At 36.6% G+C, this 17873-nt stretch overlaps 1 protein-coding gene across 1 annotated transcript in view; it reads left to right on the top strand.

Moving 5' to 3' along the window:
- LOC131036830 (DNA mismatch repair protein MSH7) overlaps positions 1–17873 on the top strand; it is a 106059-nt gene that overhangs the window by 10072 nt on the left and 78114 nt on the right. Inside the window, exons 6-9 of the mRNA XM_057968823.2 lie at positions 249–344; positions 15214–15348; positions 15476–15509; positions 15630–15677. Of these exons, the coding sequence (XP_057824806.2) occupies positions 249–344; positions 15214–15348; positions 15476–15509; positions 15630–15677 (313 nt within the window). The remainder of the gene's footprint in view (positions 1–248; positions 345–15213; positions 15349–15475; positions 15510–15629; positions 15678–17873) is intronic.

Genomic DNA, 17873 nt, shown 5'->3' with positions numbered 1-17873 from the left:
AGCATGCACAATCTGAAATGTGGTGCTTGTCTGTCCTGAGGAGAATATTAAGGTTGTGCTTTCTAAGGTGTTAAGATAAATAATCTCATAGATTAAAGTTATGCTCTTTTATAATATAATAAGAAAGGCTTATCATTTTGCTGGGAAACCTTCACAAATCTAGATATTTTGCTACCAGCCACTTAAATGATTCTGTAACATTTTTTCTATTTTCAAGTTACCTAATTTATCCTTAAGTAATATTGCAGACAGTCCAGCGAGAGCTGGTTCATATTTCAACACCGTCAACAGCAATACATGAAAATTTAAAGGCTGAAGCAGTTCATCTCCTTGCCTTGAAAGAGGTAACTTAGCTTTACTTAAGCTAGCAATATTATATAATTTGGTTTCAGCCTTGTATTACAAGACGCTTCTCTACTGTTTGATCTTGATGTACTTCTATATTACTCAAATATATCATGTTTTCCGTGTCTTGTATCTTTGCATGAAAATAATAATTGGTATTTTTTTTCATATTCAACTCTTCAAATTAATTGTGTTCCAACTTCGACCGATACACTTTTTAATAAGCATTAATCTACACCATTTTCACAAAATGTTAAATATAAGATAGTTTTTAGCAGTGTTCCACGACCATTGGGGATGGGGAGGTGGGGGCACGCAGGGACGGGTTTCGGGGACGGGGGGACAAAGGGCCTAAGTTTGGGGACGGTGGCGGGGAGAGGGGGTGGTGGTGGTGGTGGTGGTGATATAGTTATACATATACTTATAGTACTTTAAAAACTAGTTGTGAAAAGATGTATAACAGTATAAGAATTACATTTCAAATGAAACTATAGGAAATTAGTAAAATGCTAAGATACTAAATAGCAAAATTTGAAATACTAAATCTAAATACGAAGATTTCTTGAATGCTAATTGCTAAATTAAATTTGACAAATGAAATTGTCAAATTGGAGATTTCTATTATATTGAAAATATGAATATTTGATATGAAATATCACAAAGTCTATAAAGTATAAAGATGATTACATGATACATCATTACAATGGGTAGCAAATACAATAGCATTACAAAAGACAAAATGCCAAAATGTCAAAACTCAAAATGTAGTGAAGGGAGGCCTCTAATCATTTGCAAGTGCAAACTCATCACTGGAATTGCTGGACTCCCCATGGTCAATATCCCTCAAGCTCACACCAACCAACCTTGCATCTGAAGTGGTAGGATCATCCTCATCAATTTGTGATGGCTCCTTTGGCTCTACATCCCATCGTGCCGCTGGACTCCTTGTACACAAGTGTCTTGTAGGCCATGAGACGCAAAGCACTATGTACAACCACAAGCTTTCCAGCTCTCTTAGAGGTAAGTCTGTTTCTCTTAAGAGAGTGGATGAAGCTATATGTAGACTAGTTCCTCTCAGCAGCTGAAGAATTGGAAACCTGGGATAGCATACGGATAACTAGAGTGGTGGTCAAAGATTTCGGGCCATGACAATCTCACCACAAAAGTGGGTCCTCTTGTGCCATAGTTTCTATATCCATCTTTGCCGCATTTGAATAGCCTCTAAGAGTGGCAAAATTTCCCCACTCAGTGTGAATCATGCCAACATCTCTAGAATTATACATCTTCTCTATGTACCTAAAGAACCTCGCCTTCACCTCATCATCCGAAATCGGTGTCACTCCACCTGGTCTAGCCTTGTACCACTTAGGGTTCAAGGCATAGGCAGCCATATGCAAATGAGTGTTCAGCTTGTCCCATCTGTGTTGAATGATTGGCCGGGTGTGCTCATTGTAGAATGCTAGAATGGGGTCCTTCACTCACACAACAACCCTCATATGGTCAAGCAGAGAGTCGATGCACTCATACACCTCTCCAAGGTTAAGTGCATCCCCATCCCCATATCTGATGACCTGGAATATTGGAGAAATGATGGAGACAATGTATTTCTCATCAGTCCAAATCACATCACTCTTCACTATCTCCTTCACCCTTCTCCCTTTCTTTGACTTGGCCTCGACTCACCTATTCCACTATGTAGTCATAACCATGAGTTGCAATGCCTCTTGATACTCAATCATTCTCTCCAAGAGAATGAAATAGGATGCATATTTGGTCTCAAGTAGTTTCAAGAACTCCTTTGCGAAGGTTCTGAAGAGTGCATGTGAAGTGTGGTGGTTGCAGATAAACATCTACACATCTCTCTCATCGCTGACCGTTCCTCTAATCCAGTCAATCTTTCCCATGTCGTTGAGTGCATTGTTCATGGCATACACACAACATGGGGTCCACCAAATATGTTTGTAGGCTGCCTTAATGAGTTTCCTTGCTGCTCTACACACATGGGCTGCATTTGTCACTACTTGGACCACATTTTGTGGCCCAACCTCCTCAATAGCCTCTCTGAGGACCTGAAACTGAAAATCAGCATCTTTGCAATGCCCTACTAAAACTGAAAATCAACATCTTTGCAATGCCCTATACAATTAACTGCTCTAAGTATGGGCCCTTTGCACATGTGACCATGATGTTGATGAGTGGACGATGACTAATGTCCGTCCACCCATCCATAACTATGCTGCACCCAAGATGCCACCCAACATGCCTTCATCTTCTCCATCAAAATATTGATCTTGGAATAGCTCTTATACAAGATAGTGGTCCTCAATTTCCTCTCACCTAGTGGCGCATATGATGGTCCTCCTTTCGCTACCATAGACATCATCTCCCTATAATAAGGAGATCATGCGACATGAAATGGGATGCCATTGGCAAAGAAGAACCTGCCAATGGACTCATCCATTTCATCCTTCAGCTGCACATTAAACAAATCAGCTATGGGGTTACTCTGCATCTTGCGTTTCCCTGTCCCCTTAACCTCTCGTGATTGGGGCATGGGGCATGGCACTAGAAGTGGAAGTGGGTGAAGGTCTAGACATCATTCCTCTCGTCTGCGATGTATGAGGAGAAGTATGCTGCACTTGCTGGCTCTTGAAGGGCTGCCCTAGTAGGCAAAGTAGTAGGGACTGAAACTTCTTTATCATCTGGAATGCCCCAAAGCTTGTTCATCTCAATTTTGTGCTCTATATTTTTAGGTTCTACCAAAAACTTACAATGGTCCACACGTTTTCCTTTCCAAAAAAAGAAGTGTGCATTCACTCTAGTGATGCTACCAAACTATGCAACCCCACAAATGTTGCACTGTTGCTTCCTTGTTCCCCCACCTGTACCTGATATGCCTTGTACTCTTGAAGCAAACCGTCTTAGAGGAGATTTAGGATCATAAGCACCCCTAGCATGCTGTGCCAACAACTCTGAAGGGCAACCTGTACTAGCTGCTGCACTCGCCCCATGGTCACCCCCCTTAGCCTCAGGTTCAAAATTTGAATCATTTTCACTCTGAGAATGGATTTCCATCTCATCCTTACTCATGTCATTGGAGCTCATTGTGATAGTGACATTGCATTTCACAAAACAAAAACAAAAATAAATTCAGCCTAGTTTAACAAATTGAAATACAAGTTTGAAATTTCAATTTTGAAAACAAGTTACAAAATTTATAATTTATAATTTATATTTATTATTATTTAAAATTTGATGTTAAATCTTGAGGGTAAAATGATAAATGATTCATTCATTCATCATTTTGCCGTCAAGATTCAACATCAAATCTGATGTAATGAATAAAAAAACAAAACAAGTTTAAACAAACAAAGAAATTAAGAATTGAAAATTAGAAAATAAAACAAACAAAAAACAATAAAAATCCTACCTTGTGCTTGAAAAATCTCTTGAAAAATGTTGTAGAATCCTCTTCCTTCTCTTCTTCTTGCTCCTTCTCACTCCTCTCAGGCTTGCACTCTTTTCACTCCTTCAATCAGATTCACCAAGTTTTTTCTCCTCGTCAGCTTGCTGGAAAAAAAAATCAGACTTATAAATGTGAATGAAATCATCAAATTTGGTGGTTGTGTTGTATTAGGGGAAGGGGTGGCGCCCATGTCAAATTAGGGTTACCCCGCAAAATCATTTTTTTTAAAATTAAAAAAATTATTGCTTTTTACGGCTGGGCGACGAGAGACTTCTGGACGTCTCCCTGCCCCTTGAGAAACGTTTGGGCATCTCCCAAGGATTCTTGAAGACGTCTTGACGTCTCCCAAGGAGACTTGGAGACGTTCCAAGAATCCTTGGAGATGCAGAGATGTTTCCTCGTCTCCGACGGAGCACCGATGGCGGTGACTAGAGACACCACGTCACCATTTCCTTGTCCCGGAAACATCCCCGTCTCGGAAATGCGGGTCAAAAGGGGGGAAATGCGTTTCCGTGGAACATTGGTTTTTAGCCACCATAATTTACAAAGATATGAACTTGAAATGTCTGTTTTCATCTATTCCATTGTTGACATTGCTTTACATTATTTAAAAATTGGATTTATGAGGAGCTACAAAGATGGATATTATATCTTGTAGGGTTCAAGAATCATTTGGATAACTCTTGCAGCTCTTGGAAGCAACCTAAACCTGCTTGGAATAGTTAATGGAACATTGAGAAATAGCCAGGATGATTCTTTGGAGACTTTGTGGTTTGTACATTCCATGTATTTTAGACTAGGTGGGTTCATAATATTTGTGCCTTTAGTTCTTAATATTTTTTAAACAAGGGAATCATGAAAAATTGAAGTGTTGGGGACACAATGACATTTCTTTGATGTTGCTTTTTACAAATTTGCTGATTCACTAATGTTCATTTTAGGGTTTTTTAAAATGTCAAATTTATTAATAAAAGTTGGGAACTGGCAGATTGAATATCAAAGGTGAAATTAAATTTACCATGTAAAAATATGACAACATAATGACAAGAGGCTTTTGTTGTTATGGTAGTCATAATTGTTTAATGATGAATCAATACAAATGTTGTCCATGTAAAGTATAGGAAAATTTTTAGGAAGAGCATGGACAAACTTGATGATGCTATGCATGCCATGTTTTGCAATAAGACTACAAAATTTGGTAGAAACATGGGGCATACACATTCTTTGTCATAGTCACATCAAAGTCTAACAATGAATGGTAGATTTGGCGTCTTTTTTGTTAGGATAAATGATGCAAGAGCATCCCCATGAACCTTACCATGTTTCACTGTATAACCTCAATTTGGCTCACGACAGAGAACTAGAATTCCATAATGTATCGTTCACAACAGATCCAGATTTCAGTGGCTTTGGATCAGTTTACAAAAAAGTTAAAATCACTAGAAGATTGCAGTGCAAAGCAGTCAACACAAAGTTCATTAGGCAAAGTTTGTGGAACCTTTCTAAACCTTGAGACATCAATTTCAGCATATTACAAGGCAGCATGGGATCGGGGTAACTTACAAATGGAACTGCAATGAATTACATTAACTCTTGGAGCTTCACCATTGGTTTTGGGCCAGCCTACACTTTTCATAGAACATCGAGTTTTGGGACATTTTGTAGTCGATGTGGATCATTCCTAAAGCTTGGAGCTGATATATAAACACATCTTGCATCCATGGAAAACCATTTAGAAGAGTTTTGGTTCTTAGTTCTTAGTTCCTAGTCAGTTAGAGAGTTAGTCGGCTAGTTGGAGTTTGAATTTTGAGTTTCACAATTTGCATGTGCTTGTAATAAGCCTATGGTGACCTGTGAGCCAATCAATAATTTGCTTGTAGTAGGCCAATGGGCATGTTGTAATCATTCTATTATATTGAATCGATGAAAAGTTCTTGTTTTGTAAGACGATATTGGTTGTATGATTGGACAATCCTTCTTCTAGACTGCACAATCCTTCTTCTAGACTGCATCAAGTGGTATCAAAGCTAGTTTTCAAATCCTTTGGGAGTAAAGGAATTTTGGAAGATCCCAAGGTGAACATATTGCTGACTTGAGGTAGCTTGCAAGTTTTTATTAATAGAGTGTGCATTGTGAGGCAGTTCCAACCTTGTGGCTAGATCGTTGACTCAAGATAGTTGCACCAGATCTGAGGAAAGATGTCACTGAGAAGAATGCTCTGTATGGCCATTGTTGTTGGAAGGATGGAAGAAATTTTGCACATGATGAGGGCTTCAAGATCCAATTGGATGCTATAGAACAAGATAGGAAAAGAGTTCTAAACCCTAGACTTGAGGATTTGAGCAATGATGAAGAATTAGGAGCTCAAGATCCAAATGAAGAAATCCTAGAAGAGGAAGAGTAAAATCAGATAAAGATGTTGAAAGACATTTCCGGAATTGGTAAGAGACTTAGAATTGAGATTTCTAATTATGCTAGTAATTGGAACTTGATGAATTGATTGATTAGATGAATGATATGGAAGAATACTTTGAGTATGAGAAAATTGAAGATACGGAAAGGTTCAAATTTGCTAAAACTAAGTTGAAAGGAAATGCTACTATTTGGTAGAAGGAGGTTTAGTTAGATTTGAATAGGAGAGGAAAAGAAAGAATCACAAAATGACAAAATTGAAGAACCAAATCATACCTGCCGATTATGAATTGGAAATGATGAAAAGATTGCAAAACCTAAGGCAAAGGGAGGAGATAGTGAAGGAGTACATTGATGAGTTCCATGGTCATCAAAATTGGACATGGTGAAGCTAGCAAGGAGAAAGTGGTGTGGTACATAAATGGCCTCAAAACAAACATTCAAGAAGATTTGAGTTTGGTAATGATGATAACCATGGAAGAGGCATACCAATTTGCACTAAAAGCTAAGGAAAAGCTGAACAAGTGATTTGAGAAATTCAGAAGAGTAGAGGAGATAAATTTCAGAGAAGACCACAATGCAATGAAAGGAGACCATATCTGAAGCATAATAAGAATGGGAGCCCATACTATAGCGAAGGGAGAAGTGATAGCTTCCAAGAGGGAGGGTAGAAATTGTTACCACAATAACAAAGGAAGCAACAATTCCTACCACAACAATGGTTACCAAAGGAGTGAAAAGAGGATTTGATAAGAAGCCATTAAGAGGAACTTGCTACAAATGTGGAGGAGGACATCAACCATTTGGATGTCACCAAAGGGAGTGCTAGCAAAAGAGGAGAGGATGGTGCAAGGGTAGCATATGTAGAGGAAAAACTTGTTGGATTGTCAGGATCTATAGGGAAACTTGAGAAGAATGAATCGTTGGTCATGAGAAGAGTATTGTTGCAAAGTGAGACAACTAGGGAGTTGGTGCAAAGTTGTTTAGAACGATAAGCAAATCAGGGGGTAAGTGTTGTAAAGTTATCATTGATAGTGGTAGTACTAACAATTTGGTTTCTGAAGAGATGGTAAGTGTTGATGTGTTTTTTAGGCACAATCAAACACTGGATAAAATACCAAAAGTATCTTATCCCCTCTTGATCCAAATCTTCCCAAATGCTAAACTATGTGATCAATTGGAAGATTCCAAGGTTTCTATTGTCGGGCGACGACTTGTGGATAAGCTCAATTGGTTGATGTGGTTGTTGGTAATCTTGAATGTTGAACGTTGAACGTTTGGATGTTGTTGCAACTTAGATTCTAACTACTTGCTTGGAAAATAAAATGGCAAAGGAGGTAGGGTTTAAGAAGTCGACAATGAATGATTAGGTGAAATCCAACTAAGCTCTGCTTCGCCATCAACGAACAACTCCATAAGGCTAGTGCGATCTCCTAAGGTAGGCACATGATGTTCTAATCACTATCAACAACAAAGACACCATCAAGGCAATGCATATCAAAGTGTGAATAGCAATTGAAGTTAAACTCATTAAGAATTCCAGTTGACCACACAAGGCAAACTTACAATCAACAAATTGCTAGTGGTATGGATATATGAATTTCACCATTAATCTTTCACAATTCCTTTCATTCATCTAATCAACATGAAAGCAATTGAGAAATAGAAATCATGCGACTTGTGGAAATGACACATTTCACCATAACTTCGATGAAAAGAGTATCTCCATTTACAAGTCTTAGCAACAATTTCTTCTTCTCCTATTCTATTCTGATCTAGCTTCTAACTTCTAATCTATCTATTCATCTACTCTTATTATCTTTTTATTATTAACCTCTATTATCCCCCCTTCACAAATGAGAAAACTGAGCCTTACATAGATAGCTCTTTACAATGAATGGCTCAGATTGATTCACAATCAATGGCCGAGATTACAAGATGAAAACCCTAATTAGTGTTTGTTACAACAAACTCCTCTGACCAATGAGAAAATCACATTTAGGTTCAATATTGAATGTTAACCAATAGAAAATGAGGGTAGGTAGCTCAAAGTTTGTGCCTCCATATGACGAGTCTGGTGCCTTGTATTTGTATTTGGACATGTTGACGTGGAATTCTTCTGATTGGTTGAATGATGAGTAGGATGCCATCTCAACTTGCTTGTAGACTTGATAGATCATCATGAAGGAATGTTGAGCAATATCTCTTGATACTCAACATTATTTAGTTTGCTCAATGTGATGATGATGATTAATCTTCTCTTATTCATGATCTACTTGATGAATGGTACACCTGGTTGGGGTTATGAAGATTCTTGATACACCTCAATGTACTGACTTTGGGAATTCAAGATTGTAAAACATTTCTTCATCAAATAAGCTTTCCCCTTCTTGCTCTTGACTTTGATCTCTGCTTTGCATGACTCGAACTTGATATTGATGTTGAATTCCATTTTTCAAGCATTATTTTGATCCTTCTACCATCAGACTTGTCCTTGATTTCTTCCTTAGTCACCTGCAAAGCAAACAAAAAGGGGTGTCAAATACATAAAATACATACTAATTTCATTTACCTCCCTCTTCTGATTTTATGCTTGCTATAGGTCTGATGATGCATAGAATTTCACTAAATTTTGTCAATTTTGCCTTCAATTTGGACTGAAAATTTTCTAGATTGGACTTAGGATCTTTTATAATGCAAATCGCCTCTCTCAAAAGTATATTTTGATCAATGAAATGATCAAAATTCTTTGTCCAAATTGCTGATCTCTTTTGTCCAATCATTGGCCTGAAGATGAAAATCGTCCTTCAAAATTATCGCCTTGAATGTGCTAAAGGTAAAATCGCTGATGTTTTGGACTTGCAGATTGAATTTTGCTTGATTGATGTTTGGATGTGTGGTAAATTGGATTGCAAATGTCATCCTTTATAGGTGTTAAAGGATAAAAGTCGCCACCTTTCATTTAAACTTTTCATTAGGCTGATTTTGCATCTTACATAAAACGTTTTGATTTATACCTTGCCGAGTGCCCACCTTTGTAGGCCGACTTCTTGTTGATTGTCTTTTCATTGCACAATGTTTTCGGCTTTTAAGACTTCATTTGGACTTGACAATTGGAGTGGCTTTTGTTTTACTTGATTAAAACGTAGACTTGAAAGCTTTTCTTTTGGACTTGATCAAATCGCCTTTTGTTTGGACTTGATCAAAATGTCTTTTGTTTGGACTTGAAAGCTTTTCTCCATTAATTTCAAACTTGAGCAAGGCGGCATTTTGACATTCATTTGCACCAAATTCATCTCATGTTTCATTTGTACTACTTCCAAGTCCAAAACTTTAAATCTTGAAAGGCGGTATTTAATCCTTCATTTGGACTAAATTGATTCCACGTTTCATTCGCACCATTTCCATTTTGTGAAATCTCAACTTGGAGGGGTGAAATTTTTACCTTCATTTGGACTAAATTCGTATGTCATTTCGTTCGTACCACTTCCAATTTGTGAATCTCCAACTTCAAGGGTGGAAATTTATCCTTCATTTGGACTGAATTCGTACCTCATTTTTTTCGTACCACTTCCATTTTGTGAAATCTCCAACTTGAAGGGAGGATTTTTCACCTTCGTTTGGACATGGATTCGTTCCATGTTTCATTCGTACCTCAATCAAATCGGGATTTCAAATCTCTCATTTGTACAAACTTGAAATTGCTAAGCAAATATTCATCAAGATCAATTTTAGCAAATTCATGCCTTAGCCTATTTTTTCATCTCAAAATCCTAACTCATGCCATTGCTATTTCAAACCCTAAGCAACACTAACCACCTTAGCAAGGTTGGCAACACAACCTCAATCCTGACTTGACAAGACATATTCAGTTCTCATAAGCAAGGGCTAACAACTACTAAACTTACCAAGCTAAGACGATCTCACTAAACACCTAAGCCAAAGTAAAAAGTGGGGGTCCCCATTTGCAATGGGGCAATGTGTGAAAACGTCATAACAGTAAGGAAGTTGAATTTGAGGAGAATAAAATATCTAAAACCATATAGGATTACATGGATTCAAGATAATCATAAGATATTGGTAAGTAAACAATGTATGGTGAAATTTCATATAGGATAATATAATGATGAGGTATTGTGTGATATTATGTCAATGGATGCATGTTATATGTTGTTGGGAAGGTCATGGCAATATGATAGGAAGGTGATTCATAATGGAGGAGAGAATACCTACAATGTAACCTTGAATGGGAAGAATTATATCTTGATACCTTTGGAGGAACATAGTTGTGAAGTGTGTGGTAATGCTAGAATCTGTTTGGTGGATGGAAGTTTGTTTTTGGGTGGATTGAGACATGGGAACATGTGTTTTGCATCGATTCCAAGAAAGTCTGAAAATCGAAGTGTAGGAAGTAATTGCAAGTGAAGAGGAATTGTTGTTGAAGGAAGTATCTAAATAGAGTGCAAATATAACATATCAGAGAATTTACTAGAAGGATTACCACCAGTTAGGAACATCAATCATCATATGTATCCAACACTTGGAGCCAATTTTCCAAACAAAGAGACACATAGGATGACGCCTGCATAGAATGTAGAGCTAAACAAACAAGTGCGGTAGTTGTAGAGGAAAGGATTGACTTGGGAAATTTCAAGCGCATGTGTGGTACCAACAATGCTAACAATAGAGAAACATAGAGAATGGAGGATGTGCATAGATTCAAGAGCCATCAATAAGATTATTATAAATTCCCATTGCCAAGAATGGATGACTTGGATTTTTTTAGTGGTGTGAAGTACTTCACAAAGATTGACTTGAAGAGTGGATATCATTAGACTAGAATCAGAGAGGGAGATGAATGGATGATTGCATTCAAGAAAAAATGAAATGTTGGATGAGTGGTTAGTCATGCCTTTTGGATCGATAAACACACCAAGGACATTCATGTGGTTGATGAACAAGGTAGTGAAAGAATTCTTGGGTAAGTTTGTTATTGTTTACTTGGATGCCATCTTGATTTTTAGTAGAAAAAAGATGAATATTTGTGGCACATCAATCAAGTATTTCAAAAGTTTAGAGAAGAGAAGTTGCTGATAAACATCAAGAAGTGTAGTTTCATGAAGACAAAATTAGTCTATTTGAGGTTTGTCCTTTTTGTAAAGGATTGAAGATACACCCAGAGGTGAGATCTTTTCATGTATTGGCAAGTTTCTATAGGAAGTTCATTAGGAGTTTCAATGCTATCTACTCACCAATGACAAAACAATGGGGGGAGATCAAAAGGAAATCAAGTGGACATTAAGAGTTTTGAATTGTTGGCCTTGCCTAATTTTGATTAGGTATTTCAGGTTGATTGTGATGCTAATGGAGTGCAATAGGAGTAGTGTCGAGTCAAGAGGGGAGGGCAATAGCATATTTTAGTGAGAAGTCTAATTATGCAAGAAAGAGTTACACAATCAATGATCAGGAGCTCTATGCCATAATTCAAGCCTTGAAGAAGTGGAGGCATTATTTATTGGTGAAGGATTTTGTGCTATATATTGAGCTTCAAGCCCTACAATACTTGAATAGTCAAGTAAAATTGAATCAAAGACACATGAGGTAGAATATCAAACCAGGTAGTAGACACATTGAGTAGAAGAAGAAACTTGTTGATAAAGATGAAGATAAAATAATGGGATTTGAAGAGTTGAAACACTTGTATGAGGCTGATCTAAATTTTGTGTAAGCTTGGAAAGCAAGTAGACAACTAGTGTTGAGAGATAAAAGTAAGTGGCTAGATTATTTCATCCAAGATGATATATTATTTAAGGAAAACCAACTATGCATTCCTAGGAGTTCAATGCCGATGAATTCAATTAAGGAGAAACATGGTGAATTAGTAGGAACTTTGGCATCCACAAAGATAATGTCCTTGTTAAGTTAGCATTACTTCTGGTGTCAAATATACAAGGACGTACAAAATTTGTTCAAGAGTGCAAAATTTGCCAAGTACTTGGCAAAAGGGAGTACTTAGAACACAAGATTATATTAGCCTTTGATAGTACCTGAGAGATCTTGAGAAGATAGAAGCATGGATTTCATATTGGTATTTCCAAAGACAAAGAGGACATGACTCCATATTTGTTGTAGTTGATCGATTTTGTAAAATTGTGCATTTCATTCCTTGTAAGAGAACACTTGATGTTGTGCATGTTGTCTACTATTTTTTAGGGAGATTTTGAGATTGCATGGATCATTGTGAAGCATTATTTCAAATAGAGACACCAAGTTCACAAGATATTTGCGGAGGACATTATGGAAGAAGATGATAGACCTCAAATACAGTTCAACATTTCATCTATAGATTGAAGGACAAGTAGAGTTAGTAAATAGGAGTTTGGGCAACTTGTTGAGATTTTTAGTAAGAGATAAGATAGGAAATTGGGGTTTAATTCGACCGCAAGTACAGTTCGCCTAGAACAACTCAATGAATAGAAGTACATGGAAGACATAATTCGAGATAGTAATTGGGTTGCATCCTAGAGGAGTAGCGAAGTCAGACATCATCAAAGAAGAAAAAAGGAGTGGTGAAGCAAAGGAATTTGCATGAACATGAAAACAATGCACAATCAGGTTGGGGAACACTAGGAGACAATGAACAACAAATAAAGAGTCAAGCAAATGAAAAGAGGAGACACAAAGAATTTGTAGTTGAGGGTGAAGTCATGGTGTATCTTAGAAAATAAAGTTTTCTACTAGCCACATAAAATAAGATAAAGATGAGGAAGTTTGGTCTATGTAAGATTCTTAGAAAAATTGATTTAGGGAAGGCCTACAAGGTTGAGTTATCGGAAGCAATAGGTATATCACCTATATTCAACATCGCAAATCTTAATTAGTATCATGAAGGACAATCAAGTGATGACAACACAAAAGTTTCTTTCAAGGAACAATTACTGCAGCAACCACAAGAACAAATAGAACAAATATTGGATAGCAAAATTGGGCGCAACACTAGTAATAGATTGTCTGTGGAATACCTAGTTAAGTGGAAAGGAAGACCAATGGATGATCATCATGGATTTCACTAGAGGAGGTGGAAGAGCTTGGATTTTCTTCAAAATCATCAAATTGTGGGACTCACTTTTCAAATAACCTTAGGTATTTGATGTAGGGGCATCCTAGTGAACCCTATCGTATTTCACAACATAACCTCAATTTGGCTTGTGATAGATAATCAAAGTTTCATAATGTCTCATTTACAACATATCCAAATTTTAGCGGCTTTAGATCGGTTTTCAAAATGTTACTATCACCAAAAGATTGCGGTGCAGAGTAGTCAACACAAAGTTCGTCAAGCATTTGCAAAACCTTTTTGAACGTTGCGACATCTATTTTAACATAGTACAAAGTAGTATGGGACTAGGGTAACGTTCAAATGAAACCACAATGAATTTCATTAACTCTTAGAGCTTCACTGTTGGATTTAGGCCTACCTACACATTTAAGAGAACATTGAGTTTTGAGTCACCTTGTGGCCGACATGAATCGTTCTTAAAGCTTGGAGCTGATATGTAAACACTAGAGTTTTGTGACTCGCCAAAACTTGCTAGGACTCGGCGAGTCTCGAGCTGGGTGACCTTGGGTGAGTCCTAGGGGCTTGAACTCAGGCTAGTCTGAATCTTGGGCATGTTTTGGTGAGTCTTGGGATTTGCGGACTTCGCCCAGACTAGGTGAGTCTTGATGCTCGGACTTGACTGGACTCATTTTTTTTTTTTAAATCTCAAAAAATGACAAAAATAGACATTTCTTGACATTTTTCTCTAAATTTTTTTTTTCAGGGTGTATAGCCTCCAAACCCCCACTTTCGGCCTGCAGGGAAGCTTCTATTGTTGGGTTTTTTTCACATCTAACACCTTGTGCAGCTTATCATTACTACCCCTCAAACCCATTAGTGCCTCCACTCCCAAACACTTACTAGTTAGTGGGACTTACCTTAGATGCCTTCATAGGAGGGATGCAAACTCCTTTGATCCATAGACTTCTAGTTATTGTTTTAATATTTGTTTGGAACATTTGATGTCATGGATTTCATATTCAATGAGTATTGTATACATTTGACAATATTTATTTATCTAAGTATGCTATTTCCTTCAACTATAATTTGCATTTATACTTATGTGATCAATGTATACTTGTGTATGTGATCAAAGTAGATTCAACTTGATGATGTTATTGTATCTTTAAGGTTTATTTAGTAAAGGGTGTATGAAACAAGTTTTAAATCCTTAAAAATCTCTAAATTTCTGGTGTTTTTCACTTGTCGAGTCTTTGTCATGTCTGCGTCGAGTTTTTTTGTTGAGCCTCTAGTTGAGTCACCATTGCCGAGTCCACATCAAGTTCGAGGTTCGTTTCAATGGTAAACACCTCTTGCGTTCATGGAAAAGTAGTTAGAAGAGTTTTAGTTCTTAGTTCCTAGTCGGTTAGAAAGTTAGTCAACTAGTTGGAGCTTGATGTTTGAGTTTTAAATTTGAGTTTCACATTTTGCATGTAAGCTTGTAATAAGCCTATGGCAACTTGTGAGCCAATTAGTAATTTTCTTGTACCATGTGAATGGGCATGTTCAATCATTATGTTATATTGAATCAATGAGAAGTTCCTTTTTTGTTCTATGATAATTTTACCATGTTAACTCTTGGTTGCACAGTTGGTCAATCCTTCCTTTGGACCCTCGTTTCGTGATTGCATCAATAAATTGTGATATCTTTGGTAAAACAAGTTTGTCCCAAACATTCTTAGGTTTCCTCTAGACTTGTCCTTTTAGACCTTAGGCAATTACATTGAAATTTTTATAATCGTTTTAAAACACATTGGCTTGAATTGTTTGTAATTATATATAATTCAAGGTTTCCAAGTTAAATATATGCTAAAATTATTAATCCTTCTTGGAAAGGAATAGTTTTGCATCTTTTAACTTTTTACTATTGTTTTTGTGGTCATACATCCAGGAAACGTTTGATAGGGCAAATGATTGTTCAGTGGCATTTGGTTTTGCCTTTGTTGATGCTGCAGCTTGTCAATTCTTTGTTGGTTCAATGTCTGATGATTCGTCTCGTTCTGCTTTAGGAGCTTTGCTTATGCAAGTGGGTATTATAATTCTTCTTTGCTTTCTTGCTTGATCATTTTTTGCAGTAAATTATTCACTATACATTTACTTTTTAATAGGCATATTGTTGAGCTTGAAATATTGAATTGTTGTTTTTAATCTAGGTATCTCCTCGGGAGCTACTATATGAGATTGGAGGTACACTTATTTCTTTATCTTTGGTTGCTTGTTTGTTTCCAAAACAGAGTATGGCATGCTAGTTAATTTTAAAATTATTGGCACAAATCATTTGAAGGAATTCTTTAATGCTTGTTGCAGGACTCTCCAAAGAGACTCAAAAGGCACTAAAAAAGTACACAAGTTTAGGTATTCTAAAGAGTAATGTATTTGCCTAATTTGTGGATAATTGTAATGTTGTAAATTTACCATTTTCCTTTGTGATGTAGTAAAGATGACTTCATTTGCCAAAGTATTATCAAATCTTCATGCAATTCAAAAGACAAAAAAGAAGTATTAATATGATGAATAAGATCTTCTAAAAAATGTTACAGGTGATGAAAAACTAGCGTGATGATAAATTAATGAGGGAAATGAAAATTTGTAGCACTAATTTTTGGCTTTTAGAGGGCTTTTGATTAATCTAAATTTGTGTCTAGTTATCCATATCTTATGAACCAATGTTTTGGGGTGTCCATGCAGAATTTGGTTGGACAAATATCTTAGGCTATGAGGATTGTAGCTAATATCTTAGTCTACAATGGTTAGAAGTACTGTTTATATGATTTTTTCTTTTTTTGTCTGTCTATTCTAGCTAATGACTATATTGGCTTCTCTATTCTTTGTTGTCCACATTTATGGTTGTTGCCATTTGAAGACTATCTTGGCATTTGAATTCTTTGTTACACACACAGATATGGCTGCTGCCATTTGTTAATGCAGGAGTGTTGACTTGGTAGAACACTTTCTTGTAGTTGAAGCAAATTTCTCTAGAGTTGTGTCTCCAAAAGTCTTGAATTGGTCAATCAGCATCTGTTTCAAAATAAACAGTTATACCTTCCGTTCTTGGAGAAGTAGCTAATTGATTGATTACAGCCAATTGAATTGTTGATCAACATCTGTTTCAAAATAAATAGTTATTCATTTTATTCTTAGAGAAGTAACTAATTGATTGATCACAAACTATTTGACATTTAATTTTAGTTTTGTATTGCTTGCTCTATTGATTGCATCATATAGCATTGATAAGAAATGTTATAGTAGAACTTTTCTATGTTTAAATAGATGTTGTATTTTGTCATTTGCTTGCATGATTGTTAAATTGCTCATAAGCTATTGGCTTTGGTTTTTCTCAAGAACCTCATCATCTAGGAAAATGATAAAATATATTGGGCAGATTTGATCTGTAAACTGGTTGTCATTTATGAGTAAGAGGCTGTTTTTCTTCATTTCAGTCAAAAGAGTTCAATCAAGTTGTTCTTTCATGTGGGAGAGTTAGTTTTCATCAATTTGGCATGTTGAGGACACATATGTAGGATTGCTGAAGACTTATGGTGATCTAGAGCATCTTGGGGAAGAAGATAAGCTTGTGTGTAGCTCCAAAAACTGATGTTTTTTGCTCACTTTTAATGAGTTTGTCACTTCCATAGGCGACAAACATGTGTGATTAGCCCCAAAAACTCATTAGCAAAGGTCAAACTACTGTTTGAGAATTGGCAAACTCATTTTGTGCATGTTTGGCATGAAATTTGAAAGGTTCTGGTCGTTTGTTTACATTTCCAAACTTTGTAATTTGTGCTTCCAGCTTGGTGGGATGTTTGAGCATCTACTTAAGCATGTTTTCAAGCCTTCATTGAGGATGACGCTCTTGATTACTTGCATTGGTAGTGGATATATGCATTCTAAGTCTTTCTAGTAGTAGGGTATGGAGCAAAGTAGTGTGTAGATGGATATTTTTGCTTCATGTAGCTTGTTGAGGAGTTGTACTATCCCCTTCTAGGATTTGTTCAGATCAAATTTTTGCATTTGGTCATTGTCTAGAATCTAGACTATGTTGCTCTATTTTCATGCTTTCCTTTGTCTTCTTATGTTGATTAAATGCTTGTTTTAGGATGCTCAATGTTCCTAAGGATTGTAAAATTTAACTACATATAAATGGAGTTTTTTTGAGTTGTCAAATATTTGGAATTTATAATTGGCAAACTGTTTGAGATTATTAGAGGTGGTTTGTGACTCAAATTGGTATTAGAGCAAGATTGAAAGTGAACCACTTGTAGGCTGGTTTTAACCACACTTTTGGTGGGTTTTTAGTGTTACACTCACTACACTGTCTAGTGGTAGCAATGGTTCAAGAGATTTTGAGCTCAAAATTGGTACATGAAGTCGGAATCAAGCTCAAGAAGAATGGCACATGATGGTGAAAGGGACATGGATGAGATAGAGGACAGATGTAATGTCCCCAAATTATACCCAAATAGTAAATGCCCAAATTCTGCCCTAGATCACAATTCTTAATTGAAACAAGGCAGGGTTTACAGGTACCTTTTACTCCAGTTGAGACCTTGC

This window comes from Cryptomeria japonica, chromosome 3 (genome assembly GCF_030272615.1).
Source record: "Cryptomeria japonica chromosome 3, Sugi_1.0, whole genome shotgun sequence".
Lineage (NCBI taxonomy): Eukaryota > Viridiplantae > Streptophyta > Pinopsida > Cupressales > Cupressaceae > Cryptomeria > Cryptomeria japonica.
Note: the sequence above shows the minus strand (reverse complement) of the source record. Positions and strands in the feature narration are given on the sequence as shown.